At 40.4% G+C, this 23,816-nt stretch overlaps 1 protein-coding gene across 1 annotated transcript in view; it reads left to right on the forward strand.

Annotated features, from left to right (window-relative positions):
* The window catches only part of LOC139301166 (potassium/sodium hyperpolarization-activated cyclic nucleotide-gated channel 1), a 65,705-nt gene extending 42,436 nt beyond the window's left edge, over positions 1-23,269 (forward strand). The window contains exons 5-8 of the mRNA XM_070924481.1: positions 3,215-3,361; positions 7,285-7,525; positions 14,531-14,695; positions 22,164-23,269. Coding sequence (XP_070780582.1) covers positions 3,215-3,361; positions 7,285-7,525; positions 14,531-14,695; positions 22,164-23,269 — 1,659 coding nt within the window. The remainder of the gene's footprint in view (positions 1-3,214; positions 3,362-7,284; positions 7,526-14,530; positions 14,696-22,163) is intronic.
* Positions 23,270-23,816: the final 547 nt, after the last annotated feature.

The raw sequence follows: 23,816 nt of genomic DNA on the forward strand, positions 1-23,816 counted from the left end.
AGCAGCAGGGATGGGTTCGGGGTGCTCAGCCTCTAGTCATTACATCTATCACGGCCACAGCTGGGGGGGGGGGGGTGGAAACGTGGATTGGCAGAGGGATGTGGGTGTGAGGTTAGAGGTTAGTTAAGGACAGAGGATGTATATGTATATATGAGAAGGACGGAAGAGAAAGAATGATGCAAGTGTCAATAGGTTCTACTTAAATAACAAAAACCCTATCCTTAATTGACTTACTTACTTACATCTTCTTCATGCTCTATTAGGTGAAATGAAAATAAACTGCAACTTCACTGAAAACAATGGAGGGAAACAGACTAGGAGAAAAATATAGAGGAAGAGAGGAGTGGGTGGAAGGAAATGATGGTGTAAAGCGTGCATGGCAAGACATGCCTGCTGGGATGCCCTGGTGCTGAATCCCTGTCATCCAGCAGCTGAAGAGCGGTGCTTTAAGACATGTTAAAGCTGTGCCTCATCTCATCCACAGGGCTTGGAGTGTAATGTGAACCTAACTTTACTACTTGCCTGCCCTGAAATACTGGACTGGTTAAATAAGGTTTTAAAACATTGTGAAAAGTTTCAAAACCAGTTGTCAAGTATGAAAATACTACATGCATATTTTTTTGGCTCGCGCAATAATTTGAAGCTACAGCCGGGAGATGGTTAGCATAGCTTAGCATAAAGACTGGAAACAAGGAGGGAGTGTTTTTTTTACGGTGAGTTATCTGGTGTAGCTACTACTTCCCAGGTCCTTGGAAAGAGATTGCCTAGCACACAACCCCCAATAAAACCACAACTTGTTGTTTTTACATTAGCTTTGGAAATAGCCAGACAGCTGTTAGTCCGTGTTTCCAGTCTTTATGCTAAGCTAAGATAATCAACTCCTGGCTCTAGCTTCATATTTAGCACACAGACATAAAGTGGTATCAAATCTGCTCATCAAACTCTAATTTTGAACGTGATCTTGATGTGTTTTTTCCAATTGCAAAATACAAATATAAGTGCTTCATCATTACAGCCATCAAAAACACAAATTTGAAAAAAAAAAACAAATTTGATTTGGTTTGCTTTTTCCAAATGATTTATAAAAATTGGACCACTATTAATCGCCATTAACATTTCTAAAAACATTTTACTTACTCTAAACCAGAGAGACACAAGTTTTTTCTCCTCTAAATGATAGGTGTCAAATCCATTTGACAAACAGAATATAAGTTATATTTAATTAGCATTCACCACATTTTATAGTACATGAATACATATATTTCCATGGGATGTTATTGTTTAGCAGAAGCGCCCATGAGGCTGTATCATATCAACAGCAATGCCAGACAGGGCTACTGGAAAGAACAGAAGTGGGTTAATTTTACATGGTTCATCCCAATGTGAGCGCAGGCCCTGACGATCTCTGGAGAGAGGAAGCGTGAGTGGCACAAAGAGATGAGGAATGTAGTCAGCATTGATCTAAATTGCTCTATTAGAAAGTGTAACTGGATAATTAACCAATCAAAAAAAATGGATTTGTGTGGGAGTGGGAATTAAGTTATGAAAACTTGACATGACCTAAAAACTGGAGGCCACCTTTGCCCAGACTCTGTGCTCATTGACCACCCAAGTCAAAATGGCCAAGTCGAGCCGCTGACAGTATCACCTTTCTCCAGCCGGGAGAGGAATCAAGGAGGGAGGCTTTGTGACTTCTCTCTCACTGACAAATGTTATTTTGTGGGCCGTGCTTGCGTCACACTGGCCAAAGAGCCTGCCACTGGACTGGGCTACCAACCCCACAGCTGCTGTTGGCTCTCACCTACTGCTCTACTGTGATTACCAGAGGCAGCGTGAGAGACGGTGTTTATTTTCAAGTGTCAGGGCCTCGGACTGGACGGGAAGATTGTTTTCACGGCCTTGTCTGTTAAAAAAAACCCTATGTGAAGAAACAGAGACTGGTCATGATGAGCTAAAGTATTTTGCTTCTACTTTGGGTCAATACTCAGGTTAATGTGGACAGAATTTTAACTCCCACTAAAATTCAATTAACTACCAGAAACAGGACGGTTCTCCCATCTTTGTTACTAGCAGAACTGCATCAATAGAAAAGTCATGCGTCCAGCGATGCATGCACGGTAAAAAAAACAAATATAAAGGCCATCTGGCTCTCTGATAGTGAGGCCACAAAATATTTCATCCTCTCTTCTATTTTCTCTCTCCTTCTCCCTCCATCCCCCTCTCCCACTATGTACTGTACAACAACAGCAATGGTTATTTAAAGCACAACTAGTGACTAATTAACAAATTTATAATTTAACCAGTTGTTTAAATTACATAAATATACCCTAAATTAGGTTTTAGTTGCATTTCTATGTGTTCAATGGTAGCAGATGTATCTGAAAATCATAACAAATAACTGCTAATTTTGCCTAAATAATTAAATTATGGCTGCTACAGTACTTCTAACTGTAAATACCGCTTTAATTTTGACATTTTAACACAAAACAGGAAGTCACTTATGATTCCTTGCAGTATGAATTAAAATAAGGTAGGAGGCAAGTTTCCAGAATTCCTCCACTAAGACAGTTTAAAAGTTCTTTACATGAACTTTTTATGGACAAAAACAGAATTACAGACAAAACAAAGTCAGGAGTCAGAGAATCCCTTTTGGCTTCACCTTGGCAGACACTAAAAAACAATACTGTACTCAGCACTACTCATGTGCTCGGAATTAAAGAAATCCTAACAAAATCTTCAAGAGAAATCATGCAAATAATTATCACGTGATCAGTCATGCAACCTGCCGTCTGGTTGACCGTCTATGCAGCTCTAAAATCTCTCCAGGATATCAGGTATACCTTGCTAGTTCCCATTAGATCATAGCTTGGTTGCCCATTAGGGCTGAGCTTTGTGCATGGGTGAGATAATCGGAACTGCTACCTTGGTCTGACATAGCCCCGGGCCTGTACTTGTTCCTACTTTTGTTCACCACCTGCCTCCCTCTTTCTGTCTCTCCCTCCGCACACACAGAACCAGGACGTGGCATTGTGACTATGTGAGAGTACGGATTGTCCTCAATGCAGAAACACAAATACACACTTTGCTGTTTATTGAAGACCTCTGCTTGTTTCTATGATTTATTAACATTGCCATTAGAATATTTGGTGGTTCACATATAGATGCAGCAACTCTTATTTGAGCTGATATCTATCTCCTTTCTTTGCCTTCCCAGTACAAGCAAGTGGAGCAATACATGTCCTTCCACAAGCTTCCAGCAGACATGCGACAGAAAATCCACGACTACTACGAACATCGCTACCAAGGCAAAATCTTCGACGAGGACAACATCCTGAGTGAACTCAACGACCCGCTCAAGGAGGTGAGACAACTTCTCTCTTAAGACCCTAGACTGAATCCAAGCATTGGTTCTTTCAGAAGCTCCTTAACATTTATAAATCTGTTTGAGAGTTTCTGTTTGAAGGCTTTAGTTTTATTTTTGGAACTGGTACAAAATACACACACACCTCAAATCAAAATAAAAAAAATAAAAACCGTTCTTGACAGGTAAGCTGTCACACAGGGTTTTAGTTTTGGAACATGAATGAATTTATCCCCTCAAGATGAAGAGTGGATCTTCATTTGGCACCTTTAAGTGCGCAGTACCTGAAACTGAGACACAGACACCCGTCATCTCATCTTACAAGGTCAAGGAGAAAAACGGCAAAACAGATTCTCCTTAGCATCCTGGGTGAACCCAGACAGAGCATCCGTCAAGATATGAGAATATTCAGCACAGAAATATTACCTGTGCCTCACTTTCACTTGTGATAAACAACCAGAGTTCCAGCTCTTTTATTTACAATATTTATAAGTCTGAAGTCATATTATCCACAAAGAGAGGTAATGAGAAGGAATATTCTGTTTTGGAGTCAGTGACCAGTTTTTAACTTCTTGGCTGACCTCCTTGTGTCAGCAGATTACATGGGTAATTATGCATAGGTGGAGGGGAGAGGAAGGGAATAAAAAGCAAAGCAAGCGTAGGAATCGTGACCATCTCTCATGTAGCCCCATTAAGTCACCTTGCAGAGTCGAATGCTGGGGCGAGGGGAGTCGCTGCACGATCCCAGACACTCACAGGGAGGTGCAGGCATTTTAAAAGGTATGACTTGCTGCACAGAAAATCCTGCAGGCTTAGTTCACTGTGCATAGCAAGCAAAGTTAAAATCTGCATGGAGACAGTGTCGCACAATGAAAGCTATGCCTGTGGGACTGCCGGGTAAAAACAAACTGCGTCGCGCCGGAGCAAAACAGGACACATAAACTAGCTTACGTCGCCATTTCACTGAACAACTGCTCTTAAGATATGTCAGTTACAGGTTATTCCAAAAGTCTCTTCCTCCCAGGGAAGGTAGTAGAAGCAGGTTCATTCAGAAACTTCTTTTCAGGCAAAAGACCATATAAATGTTTGTCTGTGTAGCTCATTTTCTTCAAGGCAGCCCTGTTTTCTGTATTAAATTAATTTCCAGAGACTTGAAATGGTAATGCAGGTAAAAGTCTTCCGTTGTGCTTCTGATTCAGGATCCTGTAGTTGCTATTTTTCTTCCATGTTTGCTGGCTTCAATCCACTTTTTTCACTTTGTTGGCTCAGTCTTTTAGTCAGTTCAGCAACCTTTTAATCTGGTGACTGCTACTACTGTAATATTAACTCTATGGAGTGCAATGGATTGTTTTCCCCTAATGTCAGCTATAGGGCCCGTTTATTACCTAAAAATCTAAAAAAAATAAGGTTTTTGTGTTATTATCTAATTTTGTGCAGTTTCTCAAGAAACACAATAAAAACAAAAACATAAGAAATCTGAAGCAGCTCACGAGAGGCTTAGAATAGTACAGTGAGCGAAACAACATAAGAAAGTGAGGAAAATACTTTCTGCTGCATCCATACTGTATTAATATTTAGGTGGTGTAAAAGTAATGTGAAAGAAAATGTGCTGTATGTCTCTTTCACCAGAGATCTGCTATCCATCCAGCTGTTGTTACTGCTTTAATGTTTTGGTTTGATAATTCTCTGTGTTACCCACCTACACCCCACCCCTCACCTCTTCTGTTCTTAGACCATCCTTTTAAAAAGACAGATGACTAATGTCGACCTCCATGCAAGTGCCAATGCAGCTTTCTAAATGAGCTTCCTTTTACCAACTCCTATTTGAATCATATGAGACTAACGGCAACTGTACACTTTACATACAGTAAGAGATTATATCTTATTAAATTATATACATCTTCATTTATCAGTGTGGCACAACTAATGGCACCCTCTGTGTGTTGTGTGAGGCTTGGCCCACTTGGCCTCTGTAGTGAAGTGGCCATATGTTTTGTTTGTATCTTAGTCCCTAGCCATTTATCAGCCAGAAATCAATTAATGCAGCTTCAAGCCAGACCCATTCCAGGTAGACTGACTGAGACTGTGGTAGCGGAGGGCTGATTGCCCGTGAGTGTCGGCACGTTATGTTCCTGCACAATTTTTGGGGGTGCTGACTTTTTCGGTCAATTTGGGTTCAGAATCAGCTCCACTTAGCAGCACTCAGACTTGCTTTTGGGCCAACGGAGGGCCATGAAATCAGTCCAAGTATACTTCAACTGATTCTGGTATGTCATTTATCACAAGTCTTGCATGAGTCTGTCAACCAGGTGTGCCAGATTCAGGCTGCTGTTGGCTCAAGCAGTTATGACTACCTGGGATTCACATGACAACTCTGCTTCAGTGGATAAAACAGCTTTGGGGTTTGGTGTGGGGCTGCGAAGGTCAGAGGTAATGATGCTGAAAGCAAAGTCTTCAGTTAATCATCCTGGTGTGCAGCTATGGATAATGGGAGAATTAATTTAAAATGGATCTGCTGAGACTTAACATTAGTGTTTTTTTTGATATTCTAGTCCATAACTGTATCTACAAATTATTCCCAAGAACCCTCTACTGGTTTGTATTTGTTGTGGTACACTATGAAAATCAACTTGCAGTGATTTTAAACGTGTTTGAGACGGGTAATCCATCACATTGAACAGTTTGTTGCTGTACTGCAGCGGTGGGCAGAAACCACTTTAAAACTCTCCTTGGTGTTTCTTTCAAGGGCGCTCAAACATCCAATAATTGATTGTTAGCTGGCACAAAGCATTTCATTGATAAGCTCTGGTATCTGGAAAATTCGGTCAACAAGACACACAAACAAACATGAACCACATTGAAAAGGAAAATTGCATCGCATTAAACGGTTTGCTGTTCAGGAGACACGTCTCGGATCTCAGATGTCGGAGTGTCCATTAATGCACCAACGGGGAGAATTTTCCGAACAGGCCCTGCGCACAACTATTACCACAAAATGCTCCTTGTGATGGATTGCCTGTCATGGGCAAGTTTAAAAGTTCTGCAAGTTGATTTTCAGACCAGTAAAACAAAAAATGCAAAATATATAAAAGAAAATATGACAATGTGAAATATATGCAGTTTGTCATTAATGGGCTAAAATATAACAGCCAGACTGTTTTGCCGATCCCTCTGTCCCCCCCAACCCCACCTTTCCCTCTCTCTGTCTTGCCTCTTGTTCTCCGCCATATGACAAATCTTTAAATAGGCATAGCCAAAGATTGTTTCCCCAAGAGGACTCCTTGCTGGGCATGAAAATTGCTTACTCTCTAATTCATTAGTTCTGGTGCATGATTGAGGTCAGAGCCCCATGGCATTAGCTGACACCGGCATCTGAGGCTGAGCTAACATCTCTTTACGTCGCCCTCGTCTAGCTAGCGAGCGTCACCAGAGATTGGTTATCTCTCTGTTAATGTCCTGTTGTCACTGGAGGAGAGTTATCCCTCACGAGGGGGTCAGCAACACACCGCCGCAGATGCCAAGTGCCACGGCTTTCCATCTGCACAGCAACAGAGATGTATGGGTAAACAGACAACAAGCTCCTAATCTCCTGCTGGGTCTGAGGGGACAGGATGAGACCAGAGAGATGGCCTGCAGCCGGCACCGGAGGGCAAACTCATCAGGATCTGATTCGTGTGCCAAAAAGTTTCTTCTCAGGAGCGATGGGAAGTGCTTTAGAAGTATTAGGGATAAAGCAGCAATACGCATCCAATTCATTTATGCCCGCAGATAAAAGCAGCAGAGATGAAGGATTTGTGGTGGTGTTTTGTGTCAGACTACCTAACTGACGCTCATTTTTTCAAGTTGTAGGTGGAAATTATTGAATTATTCATGGAATGATCTCATCTGTATGACTAACACTTTCTTTTTTTTTCCTCCACAAGGAAATTGTCAACTTCAATTGCCGTAAACTTGTGGCCACCATGCCTTTGTTTGCCAATGCGGACCCCAACTTCGTGACGGGGATGCTGAGCAAGTTGAAGTTTGAGGTCTTTCAACCCAACGATTATATTATCCGAGAGGGCACCGTCGGGAAGAAGATGTACTTCATCCAACATGGCGTTGCAAGTGTCATCACCAAGTTCAACAAGGAGATGAAGCTGACTGACGGATCGTACTTTGGAGGTGAGAACAAAAACGTAATAATCTGAAATGAAACTTTGATGAATTCTTGTTTCATTTAATTTACTTTTTATACATTTTCACATGAAGATGCAAACATGAATTATATATGTTCTGCCATGCACGAACACCACACTTACAGTCACGCATGCATTCCTGCGGTATGTTCATGCGATTATATATTGAGACATGAGTCTAGCCTGAGGTCTCGTGTTTGATGCTGTTTGAAGTTAAGTTATTGTAGATGTAGATTCTCATTAACCAGTGTTGGACGTTAGTCAGCTTCTGCAGTTACATAACCTCTCATCTGGTTGTTGGAGTAGGCCAAGGCGTGGATCAGGCATCCCTTAGGACACACAGAGGTTCCTCCCCCACCCTCACACACACACATGCATGAACTCTTCTCCCCTTCCATACGTTCCTGCTGCTTATACTTGGCACCGACAAGAGAGCAGCTAGTCGTTCCTTCTGTGTAGAATCAGGAGCTATTCCCTCGCACTGTTCGCACTCTCTGTCTTCCAACTCTCTTTCTCTCTGCACGATTCCCATTCCCCTCTCCAAAACATTACAGATATTATTAATTTTTTAAAAGCAAAATGTCATTTCGTTGCACGTTGTTTACTCAGACACGGCAATGTCTGCAGATGGTCTGCAGATTTTGTCAATGTGAAAGCAAAGCAAAGTTTCCTATTTTAGAGGTTCTTGCATATTTTATCTCATGAGTTCATCCCCACTATGAAAGGAGGCTGAGGAGTCTAAGAATACCTTCTCTTTGGTGTGTCTGCTACATGCAGTTCATGTCTCACAGGCGAGCTAAAGAAGGCAGTGAATCAAAAAAGAAGCTAGTTGTCTTTTTTTTCCTGCTGGTTCAAACCACAGGATTGCTGTCATGCCAGTGTGCAAAGTTAGCTGCTTTAAATATGGGATTGCCGGAGGAGGGGGGCATTTTAAATTCTGCATAGAGTGGACATGTCATATGGTGAGATATGTGGCAGTTGCAGTGCGGCATTCAAACAATTAATCCTCCGGGGCTGCAGCTCAAGAGATATTCTACTAAAGAATCATTGTGGCACAGAACAAGTACATCTTGTTTAAGAAACTAAGCTGAAATGTCAGAATAAAACCTTCGGCCAATAAGGCTCTGACAAATGGATCTCCATGGCAGTGAGTGTGAGGGCATTTATCCAACAAAGGAAACCGCAAGAGTTTAATTGGCTATTGTTTCCAGTTAGAGCATGAAAAGAAATAATGGTAGTTCTAACAGTAGTGGGCTATATTTAAATAGTTTGACACTCTTGAATCATCATTTAAATTCAACTGCTCAAGACCATTGGTATAACAACTATACTGTCTATGCCAATTAAGACATTTGAAAAGCAAATACAAAAAGATTCAAGTCTTTTAAGTCTTGTATATCCCCTGGTGGTGTTTCTGGTGACTTTAACATATAATAAGTTAAAGTGGCAATAATCAACATTTTTGTAATAAATGTATCAAATGCCAATGTGAAAGGGGTTGCTCTTATTGATGAACCAACAGAGAATTATCACCTGAATCTGCAGCGCCCCTCAACTTTACAGACCTTAGTTTCAGCTCATTGTTTGGCTGTCCGGCCAGCAGCTTTATTGTTGTGGTTCACTCTCAGCGCTCTCATAACCTCGTTTTTGGCCACAGCAGGCAGCTGTTTACAGCCAAGAAGCTCTAAAAACTCACTGAACACTACCTGCTCAGCACCAAACAGCAGACAGACACAGTTAGCGACTAGCTGGTGAACATGGCGGAGCATTTTGCAGCTAAAGAGCCAGATATTTCCCTCAGGAACTGGTAGAGACCAAAAACAGAGCTAAAAGACAATGAAGATTGGACTCACATTCATCAGGTTAACAGATGCACGACTCCAAATGAGCGCTAATGTTGCTTCATAACTGCTGTATGTGTCACCATATCAACTTAATAAGTGATGGTATGTAAATGTTGTTGTGTTCACAACTTGTTTCTGCTGCCCCCAAGTGGCCAAAATAAATAGTTATTGCAAGTTTAAGGACTGGAGTAGAGCTGCAACCAATTAATTAATTCAATTAATAGATTAATTGTCCATAAAATGTCAGAACATATCAAAACAGTTCCTTCTGTCAATCGACTAATTGATTAATTGAGTAATTGTTTCAACTCTAGACTGGAGTATAATGGGAGGATGCAGTAAAAAGGGTTTAATTGTTAGGCTTCCTGCAGCAGATAAAGTTAGAGTGGTTAACTAACAGTAGTCTCAACAAACTGCTCCCCTGAAAACTGACTAAATCCAGGAAATGTGTTGAGGCAGCTAGACAGTTAGTGCTTTACAGGGATTTTTGGATTATCTTTTTCAAGCTTTGTCTAAAACATTTTGAAGGTTATTCTGTACCACAAAAAACATTAACTCTGGTGTGCTCTCATTCTGTGCAGAGATTCCCAAATAACAGCTCAGTCCATATTGATTTAGCAGAATATAAAAGAAGTTCATGAGTGCAGTTGGTGGTGCGAGAGTTTACAGTGAAAGATCATCTAAAGCCAGTTCAATGAAAACGCAACATGCAGAACATACAGTGGATGTTCCCATTTAATGAGTCATAATCTTTTAATTAAAAGATGTGTGTTGTATCTGTCCAAATAATACGGGTGCACTGCTCATTTGGCTGTGCTCTATCGGTGCCCAGCCACCTGCTGTTGTCTTCTGCCCAGGTGGTATTTTTACCCGTTTGTATGGCATTAGTAGATGAGCCCCGAGTTGGGAGCAGCTGGTTGTGCCAGGCACCTCACTCTTCCCCCTTTTCTCCGATGACTCACACTCCCCTTACAACCAGGCCAAACCGTGGCCAGAATGAGAAATGAGTGAGGGTGACGGAGACAGAAACAGAGGGAGGGAGAGCGAGTTCCAAAAACCGAGCCCAGCCACAGGAAACTATTAGCATAGTAATGAGCAGGACATCTATGAGGACAGTAGGTCACAAAGCACCTCCAACCATGGTCAATGCTGCGCCTGCATGCTAAAAAGGTATCATAGTAATCACTCCTGGGCCTCCGTGAATGGGATTACATATTGGTACCACACAGCTCTGTAGTGAAGTCACTCTGAGGCTAAGGGACTAATAGAGTGTAATGCTAGGACAATGACAGACAGCGGATGAAAATCCCTATTGGGCTTGAATGTCTTAGTCATATGGGACTCCCTCTCCTTAGTCCAAGCCATTGTCGGGGGGGTGGGGGGGGCAGGGACAGGGGAGCTGGTTGCCATGAGAGTATGTGACACATGAAGTGATAGCAAATTATCCCCAATGCTCCTGGGGTCAGTGGTGATGCTTTGTGGCAAGGCAACAGACACGTGTCAAACCGCATCATGTGAAGTGTTAACTGGGCGTTACCTTCCACACACACACACACACACACACACACAAACACACCTTGGAATACACATGCACACACAAAGGCCTTTCAGGTGACAAGAGCTTTAAAATATCTCGTCTTTTCCAAGTCTGGAATATTGTCAATTTTGCCACGTGCCAAGGACAGACGAGAGTCAAGTAGCAGCCTACATTTTTGGCTGCTCAAAGGATGCTGAGTAAGAGTAAGAAAGTATGTAGTGAAGTTGTAAGTCACCTCATGAGACCCACCTAGATCATAGCATAGGCCACTATACTATTACCTTTGAGAAACTGATCAGTTTCTGTCTCCGTCTTCATTGACTCCTTGGATGACCTCATTCTGCAGTGACATCTGAAGATTTACATTTTGAGAGAAAGCAGGAGTATAGCTGAACGTTTTGATGCATGTTGTGTGTGTATATAGTGTTAAAACAGTTGGTGTAAGGACAGCCTAAAAATACAGACTTTCCTGTTCTCTGTCAGCTCATTGTCAGCATAATGCTTTCATGTTCTCAATCACTCACAACTGGAGTTCAGAGTAGTCCGACAGAATGAATTAGCACAGTTTGAAAGTGCTATTCCAACAGAGGAAAGCAAAAAACAGGAACAAAAAGTCCCCCACTGTTGCTTGTGCCGTTATTCTGCTGCTTTTAAAATTCGGTTATTAGATGGTGTGGCTACCTGACGACAGACGACAAAGCTGAGCTTGGTAGAGCAAATTGTCGGCCTCACTGATGCTGAGAATAAACGAAACATGCATCGCTTAAAAAAACAAGTGGCAAAATGATCTGCCACCACCACCACCACAGCAACCTCTGGTTCAATTCCCAGTATTGCAATGTCTGGGTTGCATTCATGGGTGGGAAGCTGGGAAGAGTTTTCATCCTTGTTGCTTTATTAGTGACTCCTACTCATAGATGGGGTCGCCTTGGCAAACAAGTCAAATAAAACCTCCTGCATGTCTTTCTTTCCAAAGCAAAAGCGTTCCAAATTCTACATTCTACAATTCAAATAACTTTTGGAAAATATGTTTATTCACTTTCTTGTTGAGAGCTGGTTGAGATTGATGCCACTCTCGTGCCTGTAGGTCAAATATGAAGCTACAACTACAAGACGGTTATCTTAGCTTGCTTATCTGTACTCACTACTTAACACTTTATGTTCTATTTGTCTTTAATCTGCACTAACACCGAAGTTTAAAAGCAATAAGTCGTAGTTTTACAGGGGTTTATGTGCTGAACGATAACGTCACCTTGAGGTTGTCGTTGTTTCTACACTTCCGTTTATGTACGGATAAGAAAGCCCAAGATATGACGCGTAAATCAGTGAGCTTTAAAACAGCTGGAAGGCAGATTTGTTTACCTTTTGACAGAGCCAAGCTGGCAGTTTCTGCCTTCTTTCAGTTTTTATGCTGCACTAAGCAAACTGTCTCCTGGTTCATGTTTAAACATGAGAGTAGTATTATTCCTCCCATCTAACTCTCAGCGAGAAAGCAAATAAACAAATTTCCCGTAATGTCAAGCTCTTTTAAAACATGTTTTGTTTTAATACTTTTATGTTTCTCATAGTGTGGAACGTTCTAGCACTGCAGGGCTTTCAGGTCACGTTGGTTCTACTTGTCAATTACAATTATACCTAGTGATATACTTACAGAACAGCAGATGTAGCAACAGTCGCTTACCTTGGCACTACCGGTCTTTGATTGTACTGGTTGCATCTGTATTAGTGAAATGTTTCCAATATAAACTGAGATGACAAAATGATAATTACAAGCCTGTGGTGCTTGTGGGAGAAGAACTTTATTTTCACTGATTTCAAAGCTGTATATGGCATTAGTCCAAATTAAGTGCCATGGCAGCAGGTAATCTGGGGGGCATCACACAGCCAACTTCGCCCACCTTTCTAGACCTGAGCCACATTTACCTCTGGATGCAGCCACATGGCGCATCATGCAAGTTTATGCATCAACCACTATATAATACATGTTCTCTGCCTCTGTTTCTTCACCTTTGTGAAAATACAATTAACAAAACGCAGGTTTTCCTTCCTCTTTCGGTCTCTTTCTCTCTGTGTATCTTCTTGTGTTAACAGAGGTACCACTTAAAGGGAGCTTTTCTATTATAACAGCACTAACACCTTATTCACACCCACAGCTTGAGAGTGTTGCTCTAACACCTTGCACACTCTGTGCTCTATTTTCATGACAGCTCATGGCGTAGCCAAGAAAGATCACACCACGCCAAGTTAACATTTAACGATTTAATGAAGATGGAAGTCGTTGCTGTAGACCGGACAGAAGTGCAAATGTGGGTGGAGGTTGAGCGGTGTTGGCGGTTGAACAGGATTGATCAGAAACCAAGGGAAGATGATACTTAGAAGACGACTACTGAAAGATAAAGAAGAAATGTAGGATGAATGAATAGAGGGCGGACAGATAGATTGTGCATTTTCTGCCTTGTTCATGAAAACTGATTCATGAAAACACAGAGGTATCATGTGTTATTACATATCATCTACAGTAGCACACACATTCATTTCAGACTGGTTTGCATGTCCTTTACAGGAAGCTAATATTCCATCTGCTTGCATGGAGCTGCGTCAGGAGATTCATTTTTCACACCTGAATCATCTTGTCTAATCAACAACTGGATTTTAGTCTGTTGTTATTGAGATCAGAAGTGAAACCTCTCTTTTGGTCATTAAAATGATTTTCTCTCAACATTAGTTCTGTTTGCAATCATCTAATTGCCGTTCAGCTATAATAAGCACCGTACTAAGAGAACATTTTCTGACATATTTCACATCCTCTTAATTAAGTGATGCTAAATTAGTCTTTGCATGTAGGGTCAGAGTCAACAAACTTGGGTAGATTTTCTTTTTTTTCCCTCTCAAGCCTATTTCAGATTAAAAACACTGCTGACTCATTTTAGCATTGCAATCTGATATATCGATTATTGTCCCATTCATATATGTGTGTATTACATGCAAGTATCTTTAAGGACAATCTGTCATTTGTAATCTCAGTAATCTAGCATTTAAAGTGCTTTTGCATTTCATTTTAGAGATAAATGTCGCTAAAGAAGTACAGAATCTGGAAAGAGGATGTATGCTGTGTAATTATCTGAAGTGAGGGGAGCTGCAGGGTCTTGTGTTTTGATGTATTGTTCTAAACATATCACAAAGGAACGTGTTCTCTTCACATCTCTTCATGTCAGAAACCACAGTGACTGAACAGGAATACAGGACTGCTATGTAACCATACCTCTGCTTAGTTATACATTACATCGGAGAACTGATGCAGTGATGCCTGACAGGCCTTTTTTTTTTGGTGGTAAAGCTGACTACTGTATCGTGTTATGGGACCATTTGCTCTCTGCTGGATGATGAATTACCTCAGTATAATGCAAGTGACAGCCCCAATGATGGGCTTCTCATTTTATTTACATTCACATTAGCTTCTGCTTCTGTACCCTTTTGTACTCAAGGTTCATCTATATGGTAATCTGTGCTGTAAGTACTGGGATGTTTTCCTTAATGTCCCTCTGCTTTCTTAATGTGTCCAAATGTCTTATGCTCTCACTCTTTTGTTCGTCTCTCTGTGTTCATACAGAGATCTGCCTGCTCACCAAGGGCAGACGAACTGCGAGCGTGCGTGCAGACACCTACTGTCGACTCTTCTCCCTCTCTGTTGACCATTTCAATGAGGTGCTAGAAGAGTACCCCATGATGCGACGCGCTTTCGAAACCGTCGCCATTGACCGATTGGACCGCATTGGTAAGACCTGCCTACATCTAATTCTTGTCCTGTCTGATTGGTCGAACCTCTTGCCTGTCATCGTGCCTTGTTGTCTTGTCTTTATCAGTATTCGTTTGCCTTCTTTCTTCATAAAAGCATTGTGTCTGCCATCTTGTGCTGCATGACCTGTATGCTATTTATTTATTTATTTTTTTTTTTTTACTTCTGTCTATTTCTTTGTCTTAAATAACATTAAGGAAAATTTGTTGTAACCAGCATTAATCCTTCTAAAGAACCAAAGTAGCGTTTTGTAGTTGGATTAACTGGAAGGCAGTGCATGTCGCTGTCCGGGAGGGAGTCACTTCGCCCCCTTGTTGGTTTGGTGTTGACCCCCCCACTGGATGCCAGCGAGTGGATGGAAGCTAACCTCACATGCATGTGTGTCTGGCCCTCTTTCCACTCATCTGCACTCCTGGGTATGAGCAGCACCCCACCCCATATCAGAGTTCTCAAAATCAACCAGACCCTGTAAAAAGAGATAAAGAGCAGGGCCAGGTGACGTCAGGGAGTTGTTTTCAACGTCCCCTGCATCCATCAGGCCAACAGACAGGACCCTGTATAGTTTCATTCAGCTATACCCTCATCATCAACAATGCTTCCTTATCTTCAGTGTCTTGGCCCTGACAGAGTTTAGTTGAACTAGAATAAGCGAATATGGACACATAGATTTGTTGCAGTTTAAAAAAGGGGCACATGTATGTAATACAAACAGGGCAATAATTGGTTGCACATTCTCCCACTCCTTTCTTAAATGTGTTCAGTCTGCTCTAATACTTTGATTGGAACTGGCACATTAAACATGTAGAAGATAATATGATAATATGAAAGTGTTGTCTAAGAGGATTATTTTTTTAACTGACAGAAGTATGTCTTTGTCTTTGCTTATGTTTTGCTGCATTAGTTACATGTATACTTTTGAAATGATAATGTCCTCACCTTTTATTACCTTTTATATATGAATAACTTGACAATTATAATTCAGCACATTTCATATTGACATTTCAGTGTGTACAGTGAGTATACTTTAAGTGTATAATGAGGATTATTTTTATCATGTGTTGATGTCTCAGATATTACTGTACGTATTCTAAGATCTGGTCTTACCCAACCCCTGTTTATTAGAAAATAAAATGACAATTCCTAAAAACTTGAAAAAGGCAGGTCAAGATTCAAAACGCACTGTAATGTATGAACATGTGTGAATAGCACACATTCAATTCTTACAGTACATTATTGGTTTCTTTGTAGCTCAGATAGTGTACGCTGTCAATGAGGCGATATAGCAGAATCTTATGCTAGCCCCGCAATGTGTGTGGCAGCCCTAATGTTGTTGTGCTATGATTATTCTGATGACAGTGACTAGTGTACTTCCACCTGTGACAACTAGCAAACAAATCTCTTCCTTTATTTGACAAACGTCTGGACAGATCACTCAGAATTAGTTGGCAAAATAAACAATGAGCAATAAAAGCAAGGAGGATTCACCCCCATTCAAATCAAAATACTGTAAAAACACTGGCGAAAAGCTACGACACAGTGTATGTTCCTGTAAGATATGACGGAGAAATGCCTTGAATTACTATCAGAGTATTCTTTTATATTACAGTGACATTTTAATCTAACCTCTGATTAACTAACAGAATATAAAATATAAAAATAAGGTCACTGCAAAGTCTCCAAACCCTGCTAGTTATGATCTGATCTATGATTTGTTATGATATATTAAATTACCTTAAAGCTCCAGATAAAACTGACTCAGCAGACAGTTAAGCTAATTCACCGAGTGAAGCCTCCAGTAAGGTGGCGGGTGAAGTAAATGAATATTTGCTATTAAGGCGACAGGTTACTGGTGGTGAATAAAATTACATTTTTCATTCAGTCCTGCTGTTTTATAGAATGCTCCTTCCTCCTTTGTAACACAGAAATAGACTAATCAAAAATACATTTTATTTCTAATTATTATTTCTTATGCAGAAAGAAATGGAATTTGTGAGATAAACCACTTTTGATATGATTTATGGTCCATATCATTAGCTTTTATGGCTGCTACATGGACAGCCCAAGCAGCTCATCATCATAAATTAGCCTCACCTTCTCAGGGCGTTGCTGCTGGCTTTACCAATAAAGCCGCCTTCCTGCCAACAAACTTTTATGCCTGCCAATAATGCCAGAGACCATAACGTTTGGTGATTTGTTTCCCTATTATATTAACCAGAAAACAATATCACCTGCACACAAAACTAAAGTTGAATTTGCATAGTGACAGTGTGCCAATGTCGTCTCATATCAGTGGTTAAGCTTGCAGTCTGTATCTACTTTTCTATCTGTTATTGTTGTTTTTCTTTGTCATGGCTTTGTATTTGTGTATTATTTTGCCTCACACAGGCACATCAATCTTGAATTGCTTTGCAACCCAAGCGTTGACTCAACATCGAAATACCGTAGTTTCAGGCAAGTCAGCAACAAGCAATGAACTATAGATTTGGAGCAAGACCACTCAGAGTCAATCAGAACCCAACACCAGATGTGTGTCACTGTTGAGGCAACCTTTTCTCCTCAGAGTTACCTTCATATACAGCTATTTTTTTTGGTGGGGGAGAGATAGAGTGACTGGATAATATCTGACAAAACACAAAACATATCTGCAAAATGTTCAAACCCAAATTGATACAAACCATGTCTGCAAAAGTTGATATTAAACAAATCTGCTAAATGTTCACAGTCAGTGTTTATTAGCTTTTATTCCTACAATATCTGCTCACAGCAACTGAAGCATATTTAAGGTACAGTTAGGGTGCGGCAAATAAAACTACTGAGAATGTGGTCATGTTTAAATTTTAAAACTGACATCACTGATTTCTAGTTTGATACAGGACACAAACCTCCATCTCTAGCTTTTCCCTGTGCTTTACAAATGTCACACTGCTTCTTGCATTGGAACTGAACACTAATTGTGAAGTAGTTGCATATGAGCGTAATTCACAGGAGACAAGGTTGCATTTATTTGGGACAAGCCTAAAATAAAAAAAAAAGATAAAAACATAGTCTTTATTTGCCCTGTAGTGAAGTGTATGGATTTGTGCCCTTCACAACATACTGTACGCCCTTTGGCCTCAACAGTCCAAATCTACATTTGCCCTTTTTACGAGAGCTACCAGCTGAGTTAGCTTTATGTTAGAAGCTAAATGTTAGAAAGTGAAAGCTGCCCACTCTGACTGACACTTCTCAGAGTGATATAGATTCGATCCATCCTTTCAGACTAACCATGAAGGGGGTTTTGTCTCATACGAGGGAAGATACTTTGTCATGATCCGTGCTGGTTGTATCGTTTCTATATATGAACTGCATTTGGTTACATGCTTGTCTTGCTCTAAAAAGGAAAGAAAAAAAGTAACCATGCTTTGAAACCAATAACGTGTTGCACATTTGACATTATCTTTTATCTATCTAAAAATTATTTGACCAGGAGTCCGTCTTGAGACGAGCACATCTCGTTTTCAAGAGTGTCCTGGCCGACGAGTAGGCATCAGGTAAACACTTTATTCCAATTCCAACATTCGAACAGGGACAAATTGACCTGTAGAGGCTTGCTAAATGGATCCGGTCTCAAATTCATCCTCCAAGAGTTTGACCTCTTGCTGAAGGTTACATTAACTGTTTAATTCCTGCATCAGTGACACATAAATCAAGTCACCCACACCAGTCCTGCAGATGTTTTGATGGACACATTCAAAATGTCAACAGCTAAGACAATCAAAGAAACAAAAAAAGATTCCTCATTCAGTGTTACATGCCATGCTTATTTTGTAACAGACCTTCACAGAACTAACTGGATTATGAACACATGCTCAGCTCTATTGGTGTGACATTTTTTATTTAATCTTTGAATCCTTTGTTCAAAGTGCATTCACAAATGAAATCATGTCTGCAGATTAGTAAGAACTTTACTAATGCAATGCCACATACACTTTTTGTTACATGCAGAAACCCCATTTCATTATTTATTCATGTTTTCACCAATAGAAAAAAAAAGGTTTGTTTCTGATTGTCTGACTTGCAATATGAATTCTGTCTGTTGTGTAAATCATTTGGGAAAATATGAATACTTTACTGAAACTAATCCAAGGAGAAACTGTATTTAAAGACAGAGCAACAGTAGTGACATATTGACCACATGTGGAGAGCAAAAACGTTTATTTAATCCATCAAGAATCATTTTCTCACACACATTTGCACCACTTATCCTCTCTAAAATAAGTTCTTTAGTCATGGTGTGCTAAATAACCCTCAACAAGAAGAAACTGAAGAAAAACATTTCCTGCAGTGACTCATAAAAGAAAAGAAACGATTTATTACAGATTTATTGGTGAAATGATTTATCAAATGAAAAATTTGTAATTTCTCTGCAAAGCCTTGAATGCATCTCAAAATTTGTGTATTTTAACAAATACAGCCTTCATTATTTCTATGATGTATGTTAACATGATGTTTGTGTTTTGTGGTTTGCTTGTTTTTTTATTTGTTTGTTTGGTGTGTTAGTTGGCTCTCAGACTGTTTTACAACAGTTATGTTTTTGATTTCAGTTATGGGTTAATTACTTTATCATTATTTTTTTTAAATAGTTTACATATTGAACTAATCTCACTGGCTCTATTGTGCCAGGAAAGACAAATTAGTAACACAGTACTGTATTTGGAATATTTTCAAACGGTGATTCGACCCATATCTGATTGATTTTTATTTCAATTTGATAAGTTTTGTATGTAAAAAAGGAATCTTTCTTTCTACCCATGAGTGGTGTTTACATTTTATTTATGTTTTTGTTTGTTTGTTTTCATTTTGTTTTTAGGGGGTAATATTTTTACAACCTTCTGATAAGTCCAGGTTATTTTGAACAGAAACTATACAGTATAAATCAGTGTCTGTTTGCCTCTTTTTCCATCATGAGTTCTGTCTGTAGAGATTTGCACTGTAAAAAACTATTTATTATAATGGTCAGAGCAGGCCAGTGTTTCTAAAAGAACAAGGTGTGTATTAGGGCACAAATGAAACTCACATGTTACTGTAAGTGTGTGTTTGTATGTATTTCATAGGGGGGCTCTGACATTTACTGTGATGTAGGTTAGGTAGCATTAAAGATGTTTTCAGTGGGTTAATTAGTCAAGTTCAGCTCCTCCTATTCAGCCTTGTTTGAACATTTAATGCATCAAAGTTTCCTTGAATTATGTACCTATTCTACTAATGCACAATATACTTTCACAGCCATTAAGATAATTTTTTCTGACGGAAAAACAATCTCTGTCTATAGCCATGATGTAGCATGGAAAATAGCAGCTTTCTAGGAGCTCATTATTAACTTGAATCCCAGTGTATACATACAGTAGTTCTAAAAGTCTGTCATATTCTTTGATAAGTGTCTGTTTATCTTTTGCACACCCTTAACTCAGCAACAAAGAGGATAAAATGTCAAAGGGAGATTAGAGGAGGAGGGAAACACTGTAAGAAGAGGCCAGAAGAGTCTAGAAGGGCAGCAGGAGCAGCAACAGATAAGACAGAGGGCACACTGTAACACATCACTGACAGCCTGTAACAGTGCGCAAGCAGCAAGTCTGAGTTCAAACTGTTATTTCTTAGACAACTGTATGTACACATTACAGTACACCACAATAATAACTGTCCTTTTAAAATTGATGAAATGTTAAGCACTGACTGATGCCTGAAATCCTAACAATACCCCTGTGTCAAACATTCAGATCCTCACAGGTTCTATCCGGAGAAATAATAAATATGTGTTGTCCTTCCAATCTACAGAGTTTAACCCTGCCACCTTTAAAAATGCAATACAAGCAGCCTTGTAAGTTTATAGTAGTCGTATATGTGGTGCTAGTTTTAGCCCGTAACTACCCGACCCTGTAGTGTCTGTTGCGGTCAAAGTGAACAACGTCAGATGGAGAAGTTGATTCTGAGAAATGGCTGCAAAACATTACATCAATCCATTTTCGGCTGTTGCAGCTGTGAAAGTCCTGTCTTATAGCTGAACGCATGGCTTGTTGGCAGCCTTGAGAGGAGAGAAAGCCGTCCAGCAAATGCTGCTCAACTGTAAAGTCGGCGGAGAAATCTTCAGCCCTCAAGGACAGGGCTTAATGATTGATTGACTGCAGCTAAAGCCTTCAGCACACTAAAAGTCAACTCTGTCTTCTTTACCGACAAATAACACAGCCTGTCGATACACAAGGTCAACAGTAATTACAGGAAAGACATCCTCTAAATACATTTGGACACAGTCATTCAAAGTAAAGATGTTAAACAGATCTTTAATGTTGTTATTGTCAAATGTGGCAATTCTTTCCACAGAAGACCAGTTTTAAGACCTCTTTCATGCTTTTAGTAGCACTTAGCATTTTACCACAGTTTTGCTCCTTAACTCCCAAAGCCACAGAAGTGGTTGATGTTTAAAGAAGCCATCTTTCAAGCTTTTATTATCCCGGTCCATGACTTGTGACTAGGAAAGATTTCCAGGCCTGTGGGATCAAAATGCCCTTTATAGTTCATAAATACAGCACTTTTAAAACATATGTGTGTACTTGAAAATCTATTATTTTTATTATTTCATTTTACAGACAAGTAGTTCACACAAAAGCCTAACAAAACAGAGGATTTTAAACATTTTATTATTCCATGCAAATTTCAATGATAAAGATAACATAGCATGCTGTGGTAAGATGAGTAAAGTTTAGTTTTCCATAAAGGTATTTAATGTATAATTATATTTACACTCTGTTCCCACTGAGATAGTGTGTTAGGAATAGATTTATTACGTTTCCTTTGCTTGTTTTTGTTGTCACCTTGTTCATAAAATATTTTTAAAAAGTGTCCTTGTGATATGTTTTAGCTGAGTTGTCATTGTAATTTAAATAGATTGTGGCTTTAAATTTATTCTTAGAGCTTAGACTTTTTGTCTTTTCTTCGAAAAAAAAGAAAAAATTGTCCAGTAACGTGATGTGTGGGTACAACTCATCAGTATTCTTCTGTGTTTCATTGTCCACATCAGCACCTTCACAGTCTACGCTCTCACGTCACACTTTCAGTAATCTTTGTCTCCTTATGTGTCCTTCACTCCTCTCAAACCGTATTTTTCCCATAGCCATTACCATTCAATGTCCTTCACACTTTATATTCAATATGACCGACCTTAGTGGACGTGAAAAGATGCAGCTTGTAAGATTGAAAGAGTTGAAATTAGTGGAGTGAATTTATAAATTTAGTGGACTCAAGAAGATGAAGCTCCTTGCTTCAAAATGCAAATGCGCTAAAGTCTTCCTACTAAAACATACAAGCTGCATCTTCATCATTACTGTCCCGAATCCTGCCCCCTTTCCTGTGGTTTAGGGCAACCAAAGTTTGCCATGGCTTTATGTGCTCACCTCTCCTGACTGCACCCCAACAGGGAAGAAGAACTCCTTGCTGCTGCAGAAGTTCCAGAAGGATCTGAACGCCGGAGTTTTCAACACTCAGGAGAACGAGATATTGAAGCAGATTATCCGTCAGGACAGGGAGATGGTGATGATGGTGGACCGCAAGCAGTCAGTCACCGGGATGAACTCAACACCAATGTCAGGAAACTCCATCATTAACTCACCAGCCCAACCACCGTTCCCCACTGCCTTCGGCACCAATCAGCTCCAGCAGTCCTCAATACCCATGACCTACAGTGCTTCAGCTATTGCTAATGCTTCTGCTGCCCGCATGCTGCCTGTCGCTGCCGCTGCCGCTGCTGCAGCGCAGGGCATTTACCCTGCTCCCAGTCTTTCCCATGGCAACCTGAATTCTTCCTTAACCAACCCACAGACCCCACTCCAGCAGCAAGGAGCGATCATGTCGCCCTGCTCCTTCACGGCCGCCATGTGTAGTCCGCCCGTGCAGACACCTCTGGCTAGCCGGAGCTTCCAGTACGGCTCGCGCACAGCCTCCCAGCTGTCCCTTATCCAGCAGCCCATTGCCCAACCATCTCTATCCACACAGCAGCAGCTTACCCAGCAGCCTGCTGTGTCAAGTGCAGCAGCAGCCTCTGCAACACAGCAGCAGCAGCAGCAGCCGTCACCTCAGCAGCAGCAGGTCCCTTCACCTCAGCGAGGAGACATCCACAAGAGCACACAGGCTCTTCAGTCGGGCAGCTTGAGTCGAGATGTTAGACACTTATCGGCCTCCCAACCATCACTGCCACATGACACATCTCTGGGGCCCAGAGTACACCCAGCCTCAGGAGACTCTCTGGCCTCCATCGTGCCACCAACGGCGGCAGCGATCCAGGGGATGAATCTGCAGAGTGGCATCCGCACCACAGTGCCGCAGAGGGTCAATTTATTCCGCCAGATGTCGTCGGGAGCGTTGCCTCCGGTGCGCTCGGCCGCGGCAGCAGCGGCGGCGGCAGCAGTGGCGGCAGCATCATCATCCTCAACCCAGCACAGGGAATCCCCCGGATCGAGGAGAGATTCTGTCCTGAGCAGTACAGAGACTGAGCAAGACAAAATGCGTTTTGCATCAAATTTATGATCCAATTTTTCCCTTTTCATTTTTTAAACTTAAATATGTTTCAATTGATTTTTAAAAATGGAGATACAACAAAAGAGATAAAAGTGAGGACCTTCAGCATTTTTGTTTCTCTCCAGTTTTCTTCTAAAATAACCTCATAGAAATCCTGTACATACAAGCCCTTGTATTATATTTTAGACACATTGTCTCCCTAAACTTAAGAATGTATATTATACAGATACATCTCTTTTCTTTTACGCTATATATATAAATATATATATATATAAATATATATATATACACACACACATTAATATATATATATATATATATATATATATATATATACATATATACTGTATGTGTGTATATATGAAAATACATATATATATATACACTGCTGTATGTATGGGTGTGTGAGAGAGTGTGTGTGTGCGTGCATGTGACCGCGTGTGTAAAATCCAACTACAATATTTGGCAATGGCAATTTAAAAGCTGTAGTATAAACATGAGTCTTCCTTTCTGAGAAATATAAAGAATTATATACAATGTATGAAGTTTTTTTTAT

The sequence above is a fragment of the Enoplosus armatus genome, chromosome 18 (genome assembly GCF_043641665.1).
Source record: "Enoplosus armatus isolate fEnoArm2 chromosome 18, fEnoArm2.hap1, whole genome shotgun sequence".
Classification (NCBI taxonomy): Eukaryota; Metazoa; Chordata; class Actinopteri; order Centrarchiformes; family Enoplosidae; genus Enoplosus; species Enoplosus armatus.